Raw genomic sequence first — 23512 nt, 5'->3', positions numbered from 1 at the left:
TGTGGCTCAGGTTGTTTGCTTTCTCTGCAACAGGGCATAACAAGGAAGTTACACAGATCTCAAAACAGCATGTCCATAAAGAATGGACATATAGCTAGACAGAAGCTCCCTAGGGTAGAGCAGTACCTGGGTGTCACTGTTTTCCTGAGGTTTTTTTTTTTTTCTTTTACAGCCACATTAGCTTGTGGCTTCTTCTCCTTCTTTCTCCTTCTTCTTCTCCTTCTCCTTCTTCTCCTCCTTCTCCTCCTTCTCCTCCTTCTCCTCCTTCTCCTCCTTCTCCTCCTTCTTCTCCTTCTTCTCCTTCTTCTCCTTCTCCTTCTTCTCCTTCTTCTCCTTCTTCTCCTTCTTCTCCTTCTTCTCCTTCTTCTTCTTCTTCTTGAAAGATTTATTTATTATATGTAAGTACACTGTAGCTTCCCTCAGACACACCAGAAGAGGGCATCAGATCTCATTACAGATGGTTGTGAGCCACCATGTGGTTGCTGGGATTTGAACTCAGGACCTTTGGAAGAGCAGTCAGTGCTCATAACTGCTGAGCCATCTCACCAGCCCCCGTGACTTTCTTCTTTTAATAGACTAATTGAAAAAAAAAATGCCCAGTGACTTATATGTCCTGCCCCTCCCCCATGTCTTTTCAGTCTAGGGACGGCCAGATGGCTCAGGAGGGTCAGACATTTGCCACCAACCCTGACAGCCTGAGTTCTATCCCTAGAGCCCACATGGTAGAAGGAGAGAACCCAGGTTGCCTGTCCTCTGACCTCCACATGGAAACCATGGCATACACATGTACACACACACACACACATACACACACACACACACACACACACACACACACACACACACACACATATATGGGACAAAACAATTAAAAGAAGAGGAGGAGAAAGAAAAAGAGGAAGAGGAGGAAAAAGGAGGAAGAGGAGGAGGAAGAGGAGGAGCCTAGCTCTTGGAGCTGGGCTAGCCTTACACAATGTACTGAGAGACAGGAGTGATGTGTGCCTGTGGCAGGTCTGACTTTGCACATGCTAGCCACACCCTTGTGCTCTGCCCACGCTATCCTGTTGGGTAGATGGTGAATAATTCAGCTCTCTCACCCACTCATACAAAGAGCAAGGCCACTTAGACCAGCCATTACCCAGCAGACAAGCTAGCTAACTACAGCCCATCTGCAGACTCAGCCAAGATCAGCTGACTTGGACTAGATGGACAGAACTTTCTAATGACCTGTGTGTGAGCGATAGCATGTTTTAGGTCACCAAGTTTGAGGAGTGATTTTTGTTAGAAAGCGGTAGCTAAGTGATGGGGTTGTTTGTGTGTGTAATTGATGCTTGGGTGACGGTGATGTTGGGAACAGTGTGTTCCCATTTTCTGCTGCTCAGAATTGGATGAAACAAGGTCCTGAGCATCCTGGAATGGACCTGCTAGAAAGGACAGTCACCTTGCAGTGCTCTTCCAGGCTGCGGGAATGGTTCCGTAGGGATGAAGCCATTGCGTGATGGAGCCATTGCGCCTGCCCCTTTGGGTCTGTAAGGCTCAGGCTAATTGTGACTCTTGAATGCTTTCCATGTGCTCCATCCATTTCAGTGGAGACAGATCTCAGTGAGTTTTGGAGCCAAGGGTAAGGGAGCAGGACCCAGGGAGATGCTTTGTCTTACACAGCTGTTACCCATGAGACTTTGAGAAGCCGCCCACTCTTTCCCAAACTCAAAAGCTTCCCATATGTGCGCTGGCATGTCACAGTGAGATTGAGCTGCAGAGACCCAGGCTTCCTATTTGTTTCATGTAAAAAGCACACCCCCTGGGTTGGACAGATTGCTCAGTGGGGCATTTGCTGCCTGCCAAGCCTGATGAGCTGAATTCAATCCCTGAGACCCACATGGTGGAAGGGAAGATCCAGCTCTCATGGTTACCTTTCTGACTTCCAGATGTGAGCCATGGCATGCATTGCATGTGTGCCCACATAAATAGCAATAAATAAACTCCACACGCTCCAAAGATACCAGAAATCAGTGGTAGGATTCTCAGTGATTTTTCAGACAGGTCCACACCCCAGGTCCAGAGCAGGAGCCCACACTTGCTTGGATTGGTCACCAGTGAGACATAGCCAGCACACATCTTGGGGTGTCATAGCATGGAGAGGTGACTAGGTTGAGGCCATTGGGCTAGGACCCAGTCCTGTGCTACTGGCACTCAGATGTCCAGCCCACTTCAAGAAACTGGGTTGAAGTCCCATTTCCAGGCCTGTTAAAATGAGGAATTTGAATCAAACGATCGTTTGGCACCCTTAGTATCTTCAGAGTTCACTGTGCTAGGTTCTGAGCAGAGACTCACTTTGGGGATTGTCCTGGTGGGAACGGCACTGAGCTGCCGTACGATCCTGGAAGTGGGAAGTCAGACAAAAATGGTGGAGAGTGACTTCTGTACTACTTAATGGCAGCTGTGTGGGCTGTGCAGCTTCAGCAGCCTGTTAAAGCTGGATCCTACCACGTGACAGCATGCAGACTTCTCAGAGGCCCCTGCCCAGGTGTACTGGTTGGTTTTGTGTGTCAACTTAACACAGGCTGGAGTTATCACAGAGAAGGGAGTTTCAGTTGGGGAAGTGCCTCCATGAGATCCAGCTGTGGGGCATTTTCTCAATTGCCCCTTGTGGGTGGTGCCATCCCTGGGCTGGAGGTCTTGGGCTCTATAAGAGAGCAGGCTGAGCAAGCCAGGAGAAGCAAGCCAGTAAGAAACATCCCTCCATGGCCTCTGCATCAGCTCCTGCTTCCTGACCTGCTTGAGTTCCAGTCCTGACTTCCTCTGGTGATCAACAGCAATGTGGAAGTAACCCAAATAAACCCTTTCCTCCCCAACTTGCTTCTTGGTCATGATGTTTGTGCAGGAATAGAAACCCTGACTAATACACCAGGTAAAGCCAGTACATTCTGGTAATGCCTCTTGGAAGGCCTGCCTATTCTGAAGGAAGTCCACAAAGGCGAGCCCTCTCGACTCTAACTTAGGCCTGCTGCTCAGGGGTCAAATAGTCCCAGAACTTCCAGAATAGCCACTCCATTCCTTCAGATCTCTATTTAAAATGAGCAGCTCTTGCAAAGCTTATTCAAGGAGCAGACACAAAAGATTCTACCTTCCTGTATAGGTATATGAGGCCAGTGAGCCAGCATGCTGTGTGCCAACGTGCCTGCCTTTCTAGTACTTTCTGTCTGTGGGATCACAGAGAGTGCCTCACTGCTGGTGCCTGGGTGAATCCATGCAATCTTTCTGAAGAGTCATCACGTGGCTTGCAACCCAATCACTCTGGTGTGCCCTGGCCCCTCACTTTTCCTTTAAAGCCAAGGAAAGATTTGGAGCATCCAGTCTTTCATGACAGCGTTACTTGAGAATGGCGGTTTTCTGTCTCCTAAACATCCAACGTTAGTGCAATGGGAAAAACTTACACCAGCAGTGGCTGAGACTATAAAAAAAGCAATCTTAGGTGGTTATTAACAGTTTTAAGACTTGTGCAGTGTGTTAGTTCATTGTTGACACAAGCTCAGATCATTTCAAAGGAGAGAACCTTATTTGAGAAAATTCCTCCATGAGATTGGCCTTTGGACAAACGTTGCAGGGCCTTTTCTTGATTGACGATTTATATGGGAGGGCCCAGCTCACTGTGGATGGTGCTGCCCCTGGGCAGGTGGTCCTAGGTGGTATAAGAAAACAAGCTGAACAAGCCGTGAGGGGCAAGCCAGTAATCAGTGTTCCTCCATGGACTCTTCTGAGTTCCTGGGGAAGAACAGAAAGAGTTAGGGAAGTTTCACTATCATTAAGACTGATAAAGATAGTGGATTTCAATGAATTGAACTTCAGAAAGCAATCTGTGAGTAGCATAATGTCAGAATTTAAAATGGAGACATAGCAAAAGAAAAGAGCCTCTAACCATACTAGAAGAAACCATAAGACTGAAAAGCGGCCAAGCTGTGGTGGCGCATGCCTTTAATCCCAGCATTTGGGAGGCAGAGGCAAGTGGATTTCTGAGTTCGAGGCCAGCCTGGTCTACAGAGTGAGTTCCAGGACAGCCAGGGCTACACAGAGAAATCCTGTCTCAAAAAACCAAAAAAAAAAAAGAAAAGAAAAAAGAAAATCTGGACATTTAAGGGCTGGTGAGATGGCTCAGTGGGTAAGAGCACTGACTGCTCTCCCAAAGGTCCTGAGTTCAAATCCCAGCAACCACATGGTGGCTCACAACCATCCGTAATGAGATCTGACTTCCTCTTCTGGTGTGTCTATATAATAATAATAATAATAATAATAATAATAATAATAATAATAATAATAATAACTGAAAAGCATGGTTTGCAACTACAGATAAAATACGTGTGTACCGTGTTTGTGTGGTATGTGTGCATTTGTGTGCTCTAGAGCATACAGAGGCCAGAGGAGGACTTCAGGTATCCAACTCTATCAGAGTCTACCTTATTACAACAGAATCTCTCATTAAACCTGGAGCTAAACTAGCAGCCAGAAAGCCCTAAGGATACTCCTGTTTCTGTACCCTACAATGCCGGGATTATAGATATGTGTGTGGCCATACCCAGCATTTTACATGGATGTTGTGGATTTCAATTCAGGTCCTCATGCTTGTAACAGCAGACGTTCCTACCTGATAAGCCATCTCCCCAGAGCCCAGAGGTTGTTTGTACTAAGTGATCAAGCAGCCTCGCTGATGTCTGTGCCTCTCGACTTGATGCACTGTCCTGAAATAATCTATGGTACAGTTGCTTCTGAATCATGGGTCCCCAGAGCTGGTTGGCCAGGCAGCACAGCTCAAACAGTGAGCTCCGGGTTCAAAAAATACGGTGGGGAGTGGTAGAAGACACCCACACTGATCCCTGGCTTCCTGAGTTGTGCACAGATGCACGTGTACACTCTCACACATACACACACAGTTGTGTGTTCATCTGGTGGCTGTTGTTTTTTTTTAAGATTTATTTTATTTATTTTGTGTATATGAGTACACTGTAGCTGTACAGATGATTATAAGCCATCACGTGGTTGCTGGGTATTGAACTCAGGACCTCTGTTGGCTCTGGGCCCAAGGATTGATTGATTGATTGATTGATGATTTATGTTTTTGTTTTTGTTTTTGTTTTTGTTTTTGAGACAGGGTTTCTCTGTATAGCCTGGGCTGCTGTCGTGGAACTCACTCTGTAGTTGGACCAGGCTGGCCTCGAACTTAGTAATCCGCCTGCCTCTCCCTCCCAAGTGCTGAGATTAAAGGCGTGTGCCACCACTGCCCGACAGATTTATTTATTATTATAAATAAGTATACTGTAGCTTTTTTCAGACACACCAGAAGAGGGCGTCAGATCTCATTACGGATGGTTGTGAGCCACCATGTGGTTGCTGGGATCTGAACTCAGGACCTTTGGAAGAGCTGAGTCATCTCTCCAGCCCCCTTTTATTTTATTTTATTTATTTTATGTAGCTGTTGTTTTTATTGAGTCTTTATCTCACCTCCTTTGGTTTTTTAGACGCTGCTGGGAATTGAACCCAGACATCATATATGCCACTCGAATGTTTCTGTTGCCAAACTACACATCCAGAGCATCACAGAGGGACAGGAAAGATCCACTCCAAATCACCATAGCTACCTTTCCTGCCCCCAACACACATTTGCTGAACTCTGTGTAGCTATCCTGCTTCCTCCTAAGTTGTCACTAGGGAATTAGGGGAAGGACAGGGCTGAGGGACATGGGCTGTTCAGAATTTTACAATGAGCATGTATTTGTGTATTGTATGATTAAAAAAATACAATTAAAGCTCTCTCTCTCTCTCTCTTTCTCTCTCTCTCTCTGCCTTTTTCTGTCTCTACTATCCTCTCAACCCCCCCCTCCCCATGCCCTGAATAAAAAGAGAGAAAAAAAATACAATTAAAAATGGAGATGTGGGGGCTGGTGAGATGGCTCAGTGAGTAAGAGCAACGATTGCTCTTCCGAAGGTCATGAGTTCAAATCCCAGCAACCACCCATAATGAGATCTGATGCCCTCTTCTGGTGTGTCTAAGGACAGCTACAGTGTACTTATAATAAATGCATAATAAATAAATCTTTAAAAAAAATGGAGATGTAGGCTGAGGATGGAGCTTTGTGATAGAATTTAGCAAAGAGAGAAAAAGTGTGTGTGTGTGTGAGAAAGAGAAAGGGGAGGGGGAGAGATGGATAGATAGATAGATCGATAGATCGATAGATAGATAGATAGATAGATAGAACTGTATGTTCCACAGTACTTCAGCAGTGGTTCTCAATCTGTGGGTTGCGACCCTGCTTTGGTGGTCAAACAACCCTTTCACAAGGGTCACCTAAGGTCATTAGAAAACAGATATTTACACTACAATTCATAACAGTAGCAAAATTACAGTTATGAAGTAGAAATGAAAATAGTTTTATGGTTGGGGGTCACCACAACATGAAGAACTGTATTAAAGGGTCGCAGCATTAGGAGGGTTGAAACCTGCTAACGTAGAGCTTTCTTCCTCTGCTTCTAGCCTTTCTATAGACGTGCATACACAGCCAAAGAAAAAGGTCTGGAACGGAACTGGAGAAAACATGCTGGCTGGCTAATGCAGATAAGTCGTTCTGTTAGCGGGTGATATTTTTGTCTTTAAATGTGTGTCTTCCACAATTAAAAAATGCTACTCTAATAATCAGAGGGGAATCCCCACTTCAGATGACTTGAAATGCTTTTAGATCCAATTTTATGGCTAAAAAAATAAAGCAAATGCTCTTATTTACCTGCCTGGGGATTTCTGTTCTTTGAATGGCTAAGGGCAGGATGAGCCTGCAACTGCCCTCAGATAAAATTAAAAGTCTACTGTCCCCTCAGTCCTAGACCATCAAAGACAGCAGGTCAGGGCTCAGATAAAATTAAAAGTCTACCGTCCCCTCAGTCCTGATCCTCAAAAACAGCAGGTCAGGGCTGGCGAGATGGCTCAGCCAGTAAGAACACCGACTGCTCTTCTGAAGGTCCTGAGTTCAAATTCCAGCAACCACATGGTGGCTCACAACCACCCATCATGAGACCTGACACCCTTTTCTGGTGCGTCTGAAGACAGCTACAGTGTACTTATTTATAATAATAAATAAATCTTTGGGCTGGAGCTAGCAGGGACTGAGGGAGCAGGGCTGACCGGAGTGAGCAGGGGTACTAAATTCAATCCCTAACAACCACGTGAAGGCTCACAACTATCTGTATAGCAACAGTGTACTCATATACATAAAATAGATAAATCTTTAAAAAAACAAAGACAGCAAACACAGTGCTACTGTTAGGAATCGTCACATAAATATCTGATATGTGGAATATCTGATATTTGACTCCTGTGAAAGGGTCATTCACTCCCTCCCAGAGGGGTTGCAACCCACAGGTTGAGAAACACTGACCCGGAGGTAAGCTCACGCTGGTATCTCTGGAGGAACAGTGGCCTTCCAGTGGAGAGGAGCAGTGCCCAGTGGGATCTTCCGATTTTTGTGTTCCTGACAGTGTGCACGCTCATCAATATCTCTTTCAAGGTCTGTGTTTGTTCCACAGGGGCAGCGATAACTGGTTGTCATGGAGGCCATCTTCTGTCTTCTCCCAGTTGAGAACAAACAAACTCACAAGAGTGACGCATGAGTAGGAATTCCGTCCATTCTAAGAAAGAGAATTGAGGGAGGGTGGGGCAGCATCCTACTGGACTTTGCAGCCTGTGCCCAACCAAGGACAGTAGCTGTTAGCATTCTGTCTAAACTCCACCCCACAGTTACCTGGCAACAGCCAGGTATGCCTGACCAGCTATAAAAGTGGCTGCTTGCCCCCTCCTCTCTCTTGCTCTTCCCTTCTTTCTCCTGCTCTGTCCCCTCGCCCCTTCTCTCCCCTCTCTCACCATTCCCTTCCCTGATCCCTCTCCATGTGCTGGTGGCCGGCCTCTACTCCTACTCCCCTATTTCTCTCTCTCTCTGCCTTTCTCTGCCTCTACTACTCTCTTAACTCCCCTCCCCATGCCCTGAATAAACTCTATTCTATTCCATCGTGAGGCTGGTCCCTCAGGGGGAAGGGATGCCTTGGCATGGGCCGGCTGAGACATCCCCTCCCCGCATACCTTACCACACTTCCATAAAACATATCCTCCCTTCCACTCTTTATCTTTTTATAAACACATCAGTAGCACCTGCCTTCAGCTTCTGGTCTTTTTGTTAGTCCTGTTTTAGAAGTCCTGGTTTTAGAAATGTTCCTTGGCTCATGGCCGCTCCATCTACATTCAAAGCCAGCACCATACTGCTCTGTCCCCTGACCCCTGGATTCACAGTCACATACACTCCTCTCGCCTTCCCGTCTGCCTCTAGGATCCTGAGACTCCAGGGCAAGCTTGCTAGTTCAGGTCAATCCTATTTTATGGTCCTGGTGTAACAAAATCTCCCTTTGTTGCACAGGTCACTGGAATGAAAACAGGTGGATGTTCTGGGGAGGGGAGGGGACGTTCTTCTGTGTCCTGTTGACCCCATCCTTTCGTGCTTTGTTTTCCTTTTTTTTTTTCCCTTGGTGAAATGGGTCTTAGTTTTGATCTCACAGAGAAAGTCACAGCTCAATTACCAGGCGAAGGTGTGCCAGGGAGATTATTCTAGCAGAGGGGATATTTGAGTTAAGTGCAAGTTAAGGGCAACAGGGAGTGAGGATGGGGTGGGGTGGGGAGGGGGGTTGTTAGTGACCCATAAGTAGTATGTCACTGTAAAGGCCTTTCATCCAGGCTTCATCCCAGACCCCTACCCCCTACACCCCCCCAGGTAGCCACCTTAGGCACCCTCCTCCTAGGAGGAGTGGCCCATCTGTCTTCACTGATATTTCAACTTCAAAGCAAGTCAGGTCTCACGGCCCAGGCTGGGGGGCGTGGGGGGGATGGAGGGGTGGGAGATGGGGGATAGGGGTGGGGGGTGGGGCTCAGGAAATCAAGCTTCCCCACAGGCAAAGGCAGCAAATAGCTGGGAAGGTATGCGACTGGTACAGCGGGGGAATAAGATGAGCAGTGGCTGGAGCCGGAGCTGATGAGGCCAGACCACATCTGACTTGAAAAGCCAGTTCTTTCTTCAATGGACTGGTGAGGGAGGAGCTGGGTCTCTGACGTGGCCACACCCCCAGCTCGTGGAATCTTAAGATCCCAGTGCTGTTATTTATGTCCTGTAGGCTTGTCTTGGCTTCAAGGGTAAAAGCAGTAAGAACAGGTTCTCATGGCACCGAGGATGCGCACTCTACTCATTATGTTTAAGATTTATTTAATTAATTCTCGGATTCAACTAAGCTAAACTGCATTCATGAATCAAAGCGGGTTGCTACTGGTTGATACGGTTACGAGCACCAGTCGGCCACTTGGGCAAACAGCGGCAGAGCAAGCACTGAAGCCATAAGGGAAGGAAGCCTCTGTGGAGGAGAGGTAGGGCGGGGCAGAGGAAGGTGCCACTGCACAGAATGTTTGCAGAACCTTACCAAAATACCCTGTTGCTTTTGGAAGCCCTCTCTACCACACCACATCCTGGCCTGCCTTTGCGGGAGTCTTGTAGACAAAGTCGGTCTTTCTCTGATGTACACAGTAGTCTTTAAGTACCCTGCGAAATTCCTATGGAAACCGGCTGATCTCTCCGTTCTCTAGCTGAGGAATCCTAAGCTGCCAGTGCAGGCACACTCTATTTCCTGATGCACACAGCTGCCTCACAGCTGCTTCTGCCCACAGGTGGGTTCTGCCCTCTGTAACTCACATCCCAAAGACCTTCCCCTCCAGACAAGCAGATCTCTGAGTTCAGGGACAGCCTGGGATGGAACAATTCCAAGTAAAGAACAGTTTAGGTCCAGGCGTGGTGGGACACACCTTTAATCTGGGCCATACCTTCTGCTGGTAGGCCTACGGAAGGACTATATGGAAGAAAGAAGGCTTCCTTGTCTTCATCTGCTTTCACTTACTTGCCAGCACATTATACAGAAGACCAGCTAAGACACCTAGCCTCGTGGGTTAATTGGACTGCAGACTGAATGTCATTCCAATACTTTCCCTTAATACATACAGACGTTCCGTACATTGTGTGACTCTAGAGAACCCTGACTAAGACACCATCTATAGGGGCTGGAGAGATAACTCAGCTCTTAAAAGCACTGGTTGCTCTGCTAGAGGTCCCAAGTTCAATTCCCAGCAACCACATGGTGGCTCACAACCATCTGTAATGGGACTCAATGCCCTCTTCTGGTGTGTCTGAAGACAGCAACAGTGTACTCACATATATAAAATAAATAAATCTTAAAAAAAAAAAAAAAGACACCATCTATAGAACTTTGCTAATAATAGCCTTGGGGTGGAGAGAGTCTTAGCACTGGCTCCTCTTGAAGAGGACTGAGTTAGATTCTCAGCACCTAGATCCACTGGCTTATAATCTGTAACTCCAGCTCCAGGCAATTGAAACCCTCTCCTTGCACCATGGGCACCTACATACACACACACACACACACACACACACACACACATACACACACATACATTTTTAAAAAAAGATTTAATTATTATTATTATTTTTTTAAAGATTTATTTACTATATGTAAGTACACTGTAGCTGTCTTCAGACACCCCAGAAGAGGGAGTCAGATCTCGTTAAGGATGGTTGTGAGCCACCATGTGGTCGCTGGGATTTGAACTCAGGACCTCCAGAAGAGCAGTCGTTGCTCTTAACCACTGAGCCATCTCTCCAAACAAGATTTAATTATTTTATTTATATAAGTACACTGTTGCTATCTTCAGACACACCAGAAGAGGGCATCAGATCCCATTACAGATGGTTGTGAGCCACCATGTGGTTGCTGGGAATTGAACTCAGGACCTCTGGAAGAGCAGTCAGTGTTTTTAATCACTGAGCCACCTCTCTTGCTCCCCCTCCATACATACATTTTTTTTTAAATGAAAATAAAACAATCAGTAGACCAAATTGATCAACCAGAAATATTTTCAGCTCAATTTACTCCTTTGTGTTTTATTTTCCAGACCTCATGCAAGCTAGGCACATATTCTACTACTAGGTCACATCTCCAGCCTGCTGCTCTGCAGTATTTAAAAAAAATCCCCCCCCTCCCTTCCTCCTTCCCTCCCTCCCTCGTGTGTGTATGTGGGTGGGTGGGGGGTGCACATGCGTCTGTCTGTGTACTGCCAAATGAGGTAAGGATGTTGGAACTGCTGGACCTGGAGTTACACATAGTTGTGAGACACCTAACACGGGTCTGAGATTGAACTCGGGTCCTCTTTGAGACTAGTGCATGCTCTTACCTGTTGAGTCAAGTCTCCAGCCCCTACTTTGAAGCTTTAAATCCTTACTGCTTTCCCCCTTGGGTACACTGTCAAGCTGTGCAGTCTAAATGCTCCCTAACTGGTCACATACCTGTCCATTTTGTTTCTCTGCTTCCCTGTGGCTTTAGAAGCCAGAGATACTGTGTGAATATGGAGAGTAGAGAAGTATTGCTTATATGCCAGGCAGTGTTCTGTGACACCACAGGGGTTAACTATGACTGTCATATAAGAGATCAGGTCTAAATTCTGACGGTATGACTACAGAGATGTCGAGCAGTGCTTCACACTAAAGTTAGTCCATGAGAGGGAGAGGCTGGCCTACATACACAGAAGGTTCTACTCTTGGATTTTGTTCTTCTGTTTGTGAACAAAGATGAAGATATCATGAAGTTTGGAAGAAATGTTTGGTTTCCTTGATTTGGTGTCATCTGAATGCAAAATTTCCCCCACAGGGTCATGTTCCAGGGGCTTGGTTGCAAACTGCTAGGATTTGGGAAACTTATTAGGTCCTGGGGTCCCAGACCTAATAAATGGATTGATCCCTTGATGGATTCATAATATAAAAGTGCTTTAAGCAGAAGGAGGGGCCTAGATAGAGGAAGTTAGAAGGGAGTGTTTTTGGAGGCCAAACACTGCTCTGCCCACTGCCCTATCCACTGCATTCCCCTTTGCTTCCTGTCCCAGTGTGCTCTGTCCTTCCCCATCATGGATGGACCCTTCTCAAACTGCGAACCCACATAAGTCCTTCACTTAAGCTGCTTATGCAGCTGTTCTGTGACACCGGTGAGCAGTTCAGTGCTTTGGATCTTTCTGGTTAATACACGTGAAGGCAGTGCTAAGGGCTCAGCTGTGTTCACCTCCGCAAAGCCAACTGCCACACCCAGAATGCTCCTCCGGAGTGTGGCAACTGTAATCTCCAGATCCTACACAAGCATAGGGTGTTCAAGGTTCTCTCTGCTTAGAGGTACTGTTGACTCAGGGCACACAGGGTTACTGTTCAGACACAGAGGTTTTGAAACCTAAGTCCTTCCCTTGGCTGATGGTCCCTTGAGGCTGGCTGTGCATGCCCCCCGCTCCAGTTCTGTTCCGGCCACACTGGCCCCTTGAGGTTCTAAGCATACTGTGTGTGCTCAGCCAGATGTTTCATACTGAACCTTCAGCCAAGAAAGTCCACCCATATCCTTCTATCCCGCATTACCACACAAGTTCCACCCCCTGCTGCCCCACTTCGCACCCATGGCCCATTTTACTTCTTTCTGTTCAGTGACTTAACACTAAATGACAGTTACAGTTAGCCTTCCCACTTAACTGTAAGATCCCTGAGGACAGACACTGCTGTTCACATTCTACATCTGAGAAGGAGCTGGGACACACCACACTCATTATTCAAATTATAGTCTTACTACCATTTAAAATTCTTCCAAACAGATCTCTCTCTTAAAAATGTAAACAAATGAAACAAATGCCAGGAGGTGTGACTTGGATGAGAAATGTCTATCATAGCATCGTGTATTTGAACACTTAGTCCTCAGCTGCTGTTTAGGGAGGTTACAGATCCTGGAGGAAGTACAACCTGTGGTGAGCTTTGAGCCTCACCCTCTTTCTGTTCTCTTCTACTGATGTGCAATTGACATGTGACCTCTCAGCTTCTTGTTCCTTTTGCCATACCTTCACCATATTCATGGACATCTAGACATCTAACTCTTTGGAACCAAATTCCCAAATAAACTCTTCCTTCTATATATTTTACATTATATTATTTATACTATTTATATATATTATGTAATGTTCTCAAAGATTTTAAACATTGAAAAGTAAAATTATCTTGCCACCTAATTTTCCCCCCTCAAGGTAGCTTACAAAAGATGTTACCCAGTCTTTTCCAAGGTGTACTTTGAAAAGCGGTGCTTACTTTGAGGTATCTGGTGAGCGAAACCACTGAGTCCATGTTCTCAGGAGCAAACAGGAGTATTGGTGTGGTTTGAATGTGGGCAGAAGAGAATATGGGGCATTCCTCTTAGCCAGTCCTCTTTTTTGTGAGGTTGGACTTATTAAAAAGTTTAAATAGAGGCAGAAGCAGGCGGATTTCTGAGTTCGAAGCCAGCCTGGTCTACAGAGTGAGTTCCAGGACAAGCAGGGCTACACAGACAGACAAAAACCAAAAAAAAAAAAAAAAAAAAAAAAGTTTAAATAGACATGTAAGTGCAGGAACAAACAGGGAAGGTAGAAACAGGGACGAGCAGTACACACTCAAGAGGTGGGGTGGATTGCTGGCATCTTTGATGGTTTGCATTTGAAGGTCAAATTTTAATGGAAGGAACGGTTAGTCTTGAGTTGGAATGTAGTTCCTCTTCTCAGTGCTGACAGAATACCAAAAAGCAGTACCTAAAGAGGTTCTTCTGACCTGTGGTTTCAGAGGGTCCCCTCCATCATGGAAGGGAAGTCATGGTGGGTTTGTGAAGCCATGAGCTGCCTGCTCTTAGCAGACTGGGAAAAAGAGAGAGGAGTGGGGCCAAGGTCTGCCCCCAGTGGCCTTCTTCTGCCAGCCAGGGTTTACCTCTAAGGGTTTCCAACCTCCTAAAACCACCAGCTGTGGTCCAAGAGTTCATGGCACCATGGTGGAATTCTAACAAACCTAACAGGTAGAGAACTTGTGGGAGGCAGGGATAGGAAGCTTCAAGTGGTATTTATTCCCTTTTTGTTTGTACAGGTCCTCTGGATGTGTCATGGGTCAGATCTAGGGTGGGAGCAAGTAATCTCGAAGCAAGGGGCAGGAGCAGTTATGGTGATAGTTGAGAGGTCTGCTGTCCAGCTCCGCGGTTCTCAGTGGGCATTCGAGGAACCACAGGCCTAAGAGGGGACTGCTCCCACTTGCTGTCCAAGAACCACGTGCATTAACTACATACAAAGAGACCACCAGGACTTGAGTGACAAAACATGTGAACCTAACGAGGTCAAGGTTTTGCATATCCTTGCCCAGTTTGTGAATGGTTACATTAGCCATTGGTGCAGTCTAACCCTTAATTCATTCATTTGCTTCTCCATCGGGATTCTTAAGGCCTGTGAATCCAGGTGCCACCGGCCATTGGTCCTTGACTCTTAGGCTTCATCAGCTCCTCCTGCCTTCTTGTACCCACACTGAGGCCCACTTTGTCATTTCCAGTACTCAGGTGACCCCTGGCAATTGGGAACTGGAGCTTGGTGAGGCCTGAGGAGTGTGCCCTATCCCACAGGTAAGCTGAGCATCTGGCTGGATTTGGGGGCCTTTACCTTCGACTCTCCAGCTGCTCAACAGAGAAAGAGATCATATTTTTTTAAAAAAATCTTTCCTTGGAAAGTTTTGCTCTGTAGCAGTAGAAATGGTGTTCTTCACAAAAGACAAATTCTAGAAAAAGAATTTTAGAAATGATGTTTTTCAACTGATACCTATCAATACAAGGCAGTCCAAGAACTCTATATGCATGTTTGAAATCCCTCTGACTACAGTACTGGACGCAAGAAGACACTGCCTTGGCATTCCTGCAAGCCTTCTAACGAGGTCAAGGTTTCGCATATCCTTGCCCAGTTTGTGAGTGGTCAAGAGTAATGAATCTGAAACTCAATTAAAGGCAAGTGAGTACAGAACCGGAAACACTCAGTCAAACATTGCCCAAGCCAAGAATGTGCAGACTGGACAAAAGACTTGCAGATGTCCCAACAAGAGGCAGGACTACACAAAGCCGGGAAGTCGGCAGCACACTGCTGAGCATGTGCTTTCCCATTTAAGGGGGGCACCTGGTTTTAATCATTTTCCTGAATCATTTCCAAATGAAGAGAAAGAAAATCTTAAAATCCATTAACAAGACTGAACTCTTTCTTACTTGTCTGAGATAGACCTAACTTCATAGCTCAGACTGTCATGGCTCATCTCCAGGAACAATCCTGCTATCAATCTCTTAGTCTCAGTGCTGAGTTCTTGGCCAAGCCCCCGTTTATATGATGTGAAACATCCTTTTCATTTCTGATACACTGAAAGCAAAAGCCCAACTATGCCTAACGTTTAATTATAAAAAGTAGGAAACATCCATTTCATGATGTGCAAGGTTCTGAGGGCTTTCTATGGCCCATGCCAGCTCAAGTTGTGGCAATGGTGTCACCAAGGTTCTCAGTGGGCATTCGAGTGACCACATCAAGACAGGCCCAAGAGGGGACTGCTCCCACTCGCTGCCCAAGAATCACATGTATTAACTACATACAAAGAGACCACGAGGACTTGGGTGACAAAACATGTGAATCTAGAGACGAAGATGGAGAGGAAGGACAATTCAAAGATCATGCTGGTCATACAGAAACTGTGTACTCACTATAAGTGTGGTATTTTGGCTACAGTATTGGTAAACAGACATCTCCTATATGCTACAAGCAGGGGCTACACACCCCATGAGATACACACTGGGGAAAGCAAGACAACTCAGGGGTAGAGAAGAGAGCAGTGAGGAGCTTCTACAACTACCTAGTGACTGTGGCTGTGACTTTCAGCCACATTCACTGATAACCATCAGAAAGGTCTTTAAAGGGGATTAAAGTCATTAAAAAAAAAAGAAAAATGCACAGTGAATTTTATTTATATATTTAAGAAAAGACTTATACCAAGAATCTAACATGTAAAAATTAAATATATTTGCAGTTAAATATATGAAAATATAAAGCACTCTAAATTATTAAAAAAGAAATCTTTTTATTTTTATCACTAAATACAATTAGTTTCCCTGATTATAACCCATAGTCAGTGTCACCTAAAATATAGAAAGGTCTGCACAGAGGTGAACACCCCCAAATCTCCTTTTCTCTCTTTCTCTGTACATATCTAGGGAACTGAACTCAGAAAAAGTCGAGCTTAATTTGTCAAATTACTGTCTGCATTTAGAGACTCTTATGGGAATAGGGGAGAGTCAGACACCAGAGAAATAAGTTAAAAGATGAAAAGCTTTCCATGATGAAACCATCTTGTGCACTGTTCCTAGCAGTCTTAGTATTGTTCTTTCTGCAGATCCCAGCTCTGGACAATGGCAGGCACTCATGGAACCAGCGGCTGTTACTTGCCATACGGTTGGTCATGGTGCATTTCTGGTGAGTAAGTCAGCAGCACGATCATGACCCAGAGATGAAGCAAAGCCTACAGGAAGAAAAAACAATTCATGTGATGGCCAATAAATCAGTCTATCTGAGGACTGTACAGGGAGGATGGGGACTATGTCTTGTCTTCATACCCATCTGGGTCAGTCTGGAACATAGTCAGGTTCAGTACCTGTTTACTAACTGAATAGTGGAGAAACTTGTGACCCAATGAGCTCAGGAACAGAGCTGCACTCTGCAGATTCTCAGCTACGAGGAGAGCCTGAACACCAAACATCCATGACTCGTATTCAGAGGGCTTGGATAGCACTGCTAGAGAGACAGACTTTAGCTGGCAAGACCTTGTAGAACAGTTAGTGATGTGTTCTGAGGGACAGTTTAGCCAGCTTGTTGATGAAGACATGGGAAAGTACATTTGACAGGAACAACATGTCAGTGATACATGTGAATTAGTGACAAATTTCTGGCTTCCTCGGGGCAGTATAAATGCCGTGAAGTCCCATCAGTTGGGGTGTGTAAACTCTGTAGGATGCAACACACAGCATCTAACACTGACAGGTAGCTGGAGCACTTGTGATAGCCAGTATCTGGTCAGTCAGCCCTTGTGATGATTTGAATATGTTTGGCCCAGGGAATGGCACTATTAGGAATTGTGGCCCTGTTGGAGTGGGTGTGGCCTTGTTGAATGAAGTGTTGTCTCTGTGGGCATGGGCTTTAAGACCCATGTCTTAGCTTCCTGGAAACCAGTCTTCTAGCAGCCTTCACATGAAGATGTAGAACTCCCAGCTCCTCCTACACCATGTTTGCCTGGATGGTGCCATGCTCCCACCTTGATGATAATGGACCAAACCTCTGAACCTGTAAGCCAGCCCCAATTAAACATTGTTCTTAAGCCAGGCACTGGTGGCACACGCCTTTAATTCTAGCACTTGGGAGGCAGAGGCAGGCGGACTTCTAAATTCAAGGACAGCCTGGTCTACAGAGTGAGTTCCAGGATAGCCAGGGCTGCACAGAGAAGCCCCGTCTAGAAAAAAAACAAAAAACAAAACAAACAAACAAAAAAACCCCAAAAAACAAAAAAATAACCCCCCCAACTTAGAAGTTATTCTTCTAAGACACCTTGTCATGGTGTCTGTGAGTCCCCATGGGTGTACCCTAAATCCTTTCTGCTATCCTTCCTTTTTTCCTTCCTCCCCACTCATCCTCCTTTCTTAAACCTTTTTATTTAGAGGAATAACTCTTCCCTCTAGTGGAACACAAAGAAATTTCCTTTAAAAGTAAGTTTTTATTTTTTTAAAAAATAGTCTTTTTAATAGGCTTTTTTAAACCTTAGCGTAACCTCTTAAAGACATCCCCTCTCAGCATAGTGAGTGGGCTTTCAGGCACAGCACACATAAACCAACACACAAACTACTGCAACTGATTCTGCAACTAAAAACCCAGAAGAAATGCACTGGCCTTAAGATCCTTCTAGAAAAATAAAGTAAAAACACATGAAAATAATCAAATCAACTTTACAGCATTAAGATAAACATTAAACCAGCTGTTCTATACTGTATTTTTGTCATTAGACAGGCTTAAAAAAGGAAGTGACTGTTAACCTACATTACAACTAATTTTATCAGCAGGAAACTCTGAGCACTTATGTTCTCAACATAATAAATGCTAACTTATAAAGTATTTTAAGAAAAGCTTAATGGTCAAAAATGAGCTGTATTCTCTTTCAAAGTTGATTGGTAAAATACGAATAAAATTAGCAGCTAAAACAACAGACAGAAATCAAGTGTGGCATTACTTCTTCATTACTCACCATATAGATAATTACAAACACTCGTGCTATGGGGTATCTTCGGAGAAAAATTCCCAGGCGAATACTGTGCAAACGATGAGAGAAAGGGAATTATACTCAAAGCAAATCTTCCTGATCTAATATCCAATGTTTTTATAACCTCATTTACACTATTTGTATGACTACCGCAGAAAAATGACTCACACGATCACTTAAAATGTGGTGACACACAAAGGCCACAGCGAACAAAATACTTCTATCATTATTTGGAGTTAGCAATTAAGACTTCAGCACAAGCATTTTCTTGGAAATGGTTAATCTAGAAGTTTCTGCACAGACACACTTTTCCAGAGGACTAAGCTATAGGAACTGAGACAAGGCCAGATGTGGTACCGGCAGGTTGATCTCTGTGTGTATGCGGCTAGCCTGGACTATACAGTGAATTCTAGGCCAGAGTTACAAAGCTGTCTCAAAACAAGTCAAAACAAACAAACAAGACAGAAGAAGATTAAAGGAAGGAAGGAAGGAAGGAAGGAGGGGAGGAAGGGAGGAAGGGGATGAATGAACTCAGGCAGACATGAGTGAATGTGACAGAGCAGTGTGATGTCCTCCGTCACTACTCACAGCTCTTTGCAGGCTTTTTCTTATCAAGCTATGTGTGCGTGTGCAGGCATGCAAACACACTTTTCCCTCTAACTGCCACTAACATTTACACTGCAGGAAAGTTCTCTACAGGTACTATGCGGAATACATGCACCTCAGACAGTGACTCAAGTCTTGTGGTTTCAGGACCTGTCTTTCTCCTCTTCTTTTTTTCTTTTTTAACACCACAGCTCTATTCTAAGTCAGAAAGGCTAAGAAAACATTAGTCTTATCACACAATTCATTAAGACCATGTCTAACTATAAACATTCAGAGAAAAATTGACATATTAGAAGTTTTTTAGGGGCTGGGCAGTGGTGGCACATGCCTTTAATCCCAGCACTTGGGAGGCTGAGGCAGGTGGATTTCTGAGTTCAAGGCCAGCCTGGTCTAGAGAGTGAGTTCCAGGACAGCCAGGGCTACACAGAGAAACCCTGTCTCAAAAAAAAAAAAAAAAAAAAAAGTTTTTTTAGGTATGAAATTTATCAAAGCTCTAGTAAACTGTTAAAATATTTTCTTTATAGATGCTTGTATAAAAATTTTATATGCAAATATCTAAAACAGACTGTAAATATTACTTATGGACATGTGTAAAACAGAAGTTCTAAGGAGTACATTCAGCTCTATGTTGTAGCATCTTTTCTTCAAATCCACAGTGAAGTCCTGGGATGAGACATCACATGAACACCTTCTCATGAGACAGTTTTGAGATGATCTCACTATGTGGCTCAAGCTGGTCTTGACCTCACGAGGTCAATGTTCCTGTCTATGTCTCTTTAATATAGGCTGGAACTGTTTTCAGTGAATGATGAGTTTCAGCCGTCCATGGTGGCACACGTCTTTAATCCCAGTACCTGGGAGAAAGAGGTAAGTGGATCTCTGAAGTTGAGGCTAGCTTAGTCTACAGAGTGAGTTCCAGGATGGCCAGGCTACAGAGAGAAACTGTCTCTGGAGAGGGTGGGGGGAAGAAAGAGAGAAGGAAAGAGAGAGGAGAGAGGGAGGAAAGAGGGGGGAAGAAGGAGGAGAGAGAGAGTGAGGAGGGGAAAAGGGGGGGGGGGGGGAAGGGGAAAGAATTAAGTAATGACCGCTTCTTGGTAGAGTTTGTTAGAGAAAAGATGGCCAGGATTAACAACTTTTACAATGCTTAGCCACTGGCAGGACTACCTAAGGCAACGTCACAGAGCTCTGAGAGTATCAAAAAGGAATAAGGGAACTGCTGCTTTAAATATTACCTCTGCCCAATGGGCTCAGGGTGACTGTACCAACTGGAAGACATTAGTTGAGGGCCAATCACTCCCACTGAGTGGCACTGCTTACCTAAATTGGTCAATGGAGCTAGCAGCTTTGCGAACCTTCCCGTACATCCCTGCCAGATTAGTTTCTGTGTCATTAAAAAGAACAGGAACATTTCGCAGGCGTGTCCCTATTTAAATAAGAGAACAGATTAATTTAGTAACACTAAAATTGACTTTCTGGCTGGGCAGGGTGGTGTACGCCTTTAATCCCAGCACTTAGGAGGCAGAGGCAGGCGGATTTCTGAGTTCGAGGCCAGCCTGGTCTACAGAGTGAGTTCCAGGACAACCAGGACTATACAGAGAAACCCTGTCTTGAAAATACCCCCCAAGAATAAATAAGTAAATAAATAAAAATAAAATTGACTTTCTAAGAAAACTAGAGTTGAAAATGTATCAGATTATATGAAGAATTTCTTAAGACTAAGTTTCTAAGCACTATCCCCAGTGTCAAACCGTAACACAGATTAACCAAACAAAATGCTTCAATGTCCACAAGATATTAGTAGACAATAAAAACTTTACACTAGCTGGTGCTGGCAAGAGTCACCATTCCTGGGCTTTGGCTCTGAAAGAGGCCAGTGGCTTCTGCATGCTGAAAATGCTGGCTCCACCCACTGCAACCATCTGATGCTTACTCCTTTCCCCTGGATCCATTAGGACACCCGGCTCACCCGGCTCACCCGGCTCATGTACTTAGAACTATGATTCCAGTTTCTCTCCCTGGCAAACTCCCTCTTAGTGTTTTCCCATCCTAGTAAATAACAACTCTACCCTTGCATCTACTCAGGCCAAATCTTTCACTCCTTTTTTTTCAAGCTTTATATCCAATCTGTCAGAAAGTTCTGTCAGCTCACTTTTCAAGTGAATTCTCACATCCCTCCACTCCCCACTAATCCCTCTCTGATCAAAACTACCATCCCTTACATGGATTAATGCAAAGGCACCCTGACCTTTCTGCTTCTACTCTTAGCCCGCTGGGATTTCTGGTTTCTTGTTTGTTTCGTTTGTAGTACTTGGGGAAAAACCCAGGTCACTTACATGTTAGCAAATGCTGTTACCACTGAACCACATCACCAGCCCAAGTCTAAGTCACCCAGAGACATCCTAACACAGTGCACATCAGACCCCTACCTACTTAACGTCCGTCCTTCTGCAGGTCTCTGCAGCTTCCTCCAAGCTTTTTGAATCCATGATGCACTACTCAGCCTCGCTCCTTCCAGGGACACGCCTCACTCATGGCTTTCCACTTGCACTCTGACTAACTGGAACACTGTTCTCCCACATCTCCTCAATTTACTTTCTTATCATACTCTTTGGAACTTTGATAATCTGTCTCTTTGCAACTGGATTTTCCATTGGCCACCCTACTTAAATTACAATGGATCCCCAAACCTGGCATTCTCTAAATTTTTTGTTTTTAAATTAATGTTAAAGTCAAAGACCTGAGAGATTTGCTCTGTGATTTTGTATAGGCTTTATGAGTTTCTAAAGCTAAAAACTCCGACGTATTGATATTGGTGCTCACATACTCTTTTTGAATATGCATCTTAATAATCTACAGACTTGGGCTGGTGAGATGACTCAGCGGGTAAGAGCACTGACTACTCTTCTGAAGGTCCTGGGTTCGGATCCCAGCAACCACATGGTGGCTCACAACTACTTGTGATGAGATCGGACACCCTCTACTGGTGTGTCTGAAGACAGCTACAGTGAATTCCGCCAGAGCGAGCAGGGCCAGAGCGAGCGGGGCCGGCAGGGGTCCTAAGTTCAATTCCCAGCAGCCACACACGATAGCTCACGGCCATCTGTACAGCTACAATGTACTCATACACATAAAATAAAATAAATCTAAAAAAAATAATCTACAGACTTTGCTCTCATAATTGAAGCATATGGACAAACATGAAAATTAATAAAGACTTCAATACTAACAGTCATTTACTAACGGATCATGAAAACACATTTCTTTTAACTGTCCTGAAATTTCTATGCTACTGAATTCCTGCCTTGTCTCTGTCTTGTCAAATATCTTATTATTCCAACATGCTCCCCAATCTCAGGCTTTCTTCTCCAAGTCTAACGTTGTGAGATATTACTTCAATACACATATTTCTGATGATTTTACTAATGGCACAGGACCCAGGTCTTACACTGGGAGAAGAATCAATAAAGGAAGTTTCTCTTCAATAGAAAGTCTTTCTGTAATTTTTCAAGATCATGTTTTTGGCACTATGTCCTTTCTAGGGTTACCTTCACCACTGTCAACTCCAGACATGTTAATGGAAGATCCGCTGCTGGCCCCCGTGGAGGCAGAGTGCACCTGCTGCTCGAGGCGCTCCAGCTGGAAGACCAGGGAATTCTTTTCTGTGCTGAGGCTCTCCAGCATGGTCTGCTTCTGGATGAGTGTTTCCGTTAGCTGATGGAGCCGGCTTTCTAGCTCTGACTGGCTGCTGTTGCTTAAGGTTTTGTTGGTAAGCTGAAGGGTAAGTTTACTAAATCAGTACACAGGCTCTAAGCTGGATGGTATAGAAAAGACATGAATTGGGTCCTCAAACCTTTATAATGATATTTTTCACTGGCTAGAAGTGATTCTTAAACCAAATCAGTAGACCACACACCAGCAGGTAGAGAAGGGGATATTGCCTGAAAGTCATACAATACACTGTATACAAGTATTACTGGTATTGTGTATTAACTTCTTTGCTGTTGCTGTTATGAAATGGTCTCCTTTTGTAGCTTTAAACTCACTACATAGCTCAGGCTGGCCTTCAATTCATGACTCTCCTGCCTCAGCTTCCTAAGTAGAGAAGTTACAGGCAGGTGCCCATCAAGCTTGGCTTCTGTTCTGGTTTTGTATCATGAATACATGTGACTATGAAGATACACCGAAAACAGTATTCTTACTACAGTGGCACAGTCAAGTTTACAGGCCACGGTTCAAATTTTGTAAGCACAATTCTAAATCCACAGTTCAACAGTATGGCACTGTGAAGTGTAGCCCCATTAAAGACCATGTTCTTTGATCCCTTAGCCATGTCAGACAGAACAGAACATTACCATCATCATACACAACCCCCTTTCAATTCTAGCACCAGAGTTTGCTTTTGCCTGCTCCTGAGTTTCCAGTGAGTGAACTTTCCTAGAAGAATAACACATTACTCTATAGATGTTTATCTTTTTGTTTTTATTTTATAATTTCATGTGTAGGAGTGTTCTGTCTGCATGTACGTGCTCATGGAGGCCAGAAGAGGGTTCCCTGGCACTGGACTTACAGATAATTGTGAGCCACCATGTAGATGCTAGGAATCAAGCATCCTAGGTCTTCTGGATGAACAG

At 44.7% G+C, this 23512-nt stretch overlaps 1 protein-coding gene and 1 long non-coding RNA gene across 3 annotated transcripts in view; both read right to left on the bottom strand.

Annotated features, from left to right (window-relative positions):
• Nucleotides 1-3479: 3479 nt before the first annotated feature.
• Nucleotides 3480-11476, bottom strand: LOC116080879. The gene is made up of 3 exons (XR_004114650.1): nt 11427-11476; nt 7422-7671; nt 3480-3765 (listed from the first exon to the last, which is right to left on the bottom strand). It is a non-coding gene; the product is annotated as an uncharacterized LOC116080879 (long non-coding RNA).
• A 4552-nt stretch (nt 11477-16028) lies between these two features.
• Nucleotides 16029-23512, bottom strand: part of Golga5 (golgin A5) — a 29621-nt gene continuing 22137 nt past the window's right edge. For both annotated transcript variants that reach the window (XM_031356299.1, XM_031356300.1), the window contains exons 10-13: nt 22427-22652; nt 20199-20304; nt 18261-18324; nt 16029-16490 (exon numbers count right to left, since the gene is read on the bottom strand). In XM_031356299.1, the coding sequence (XP_031212159.1) occupies nt 16410-16490; nt 18261-18324; nt 20199-20304; nt 22427-22652 (477 nt within the window). In that variant the 3' untranslated portion in view covers nt 16029-16409. The remainder of the gene's footprint in view (nt 16491-18260; nt 18325-20198; nt 20305-22426; nt 22653-23512) is intronic.

This window comes from Mastomys coucha, unplaced genomic scaffold (genome assembly GCF_008632895.1).
Source record: "Mastomys coucha isolate ucsf_1 unplaced genomic scaffold, UCSF_Mcou_1 pScaffold6, whole genome shotgun sequence".
NCBI lineage: Eukaryota > Metazoa > Chordata > Mammalia > Rodentia > Muridae > Mastomys > Mastomys coucha.
Note: the sequence above shows the minus strand (reverse complement) of the source record. Positions and strands in the feature narration are given on the sequence as shown.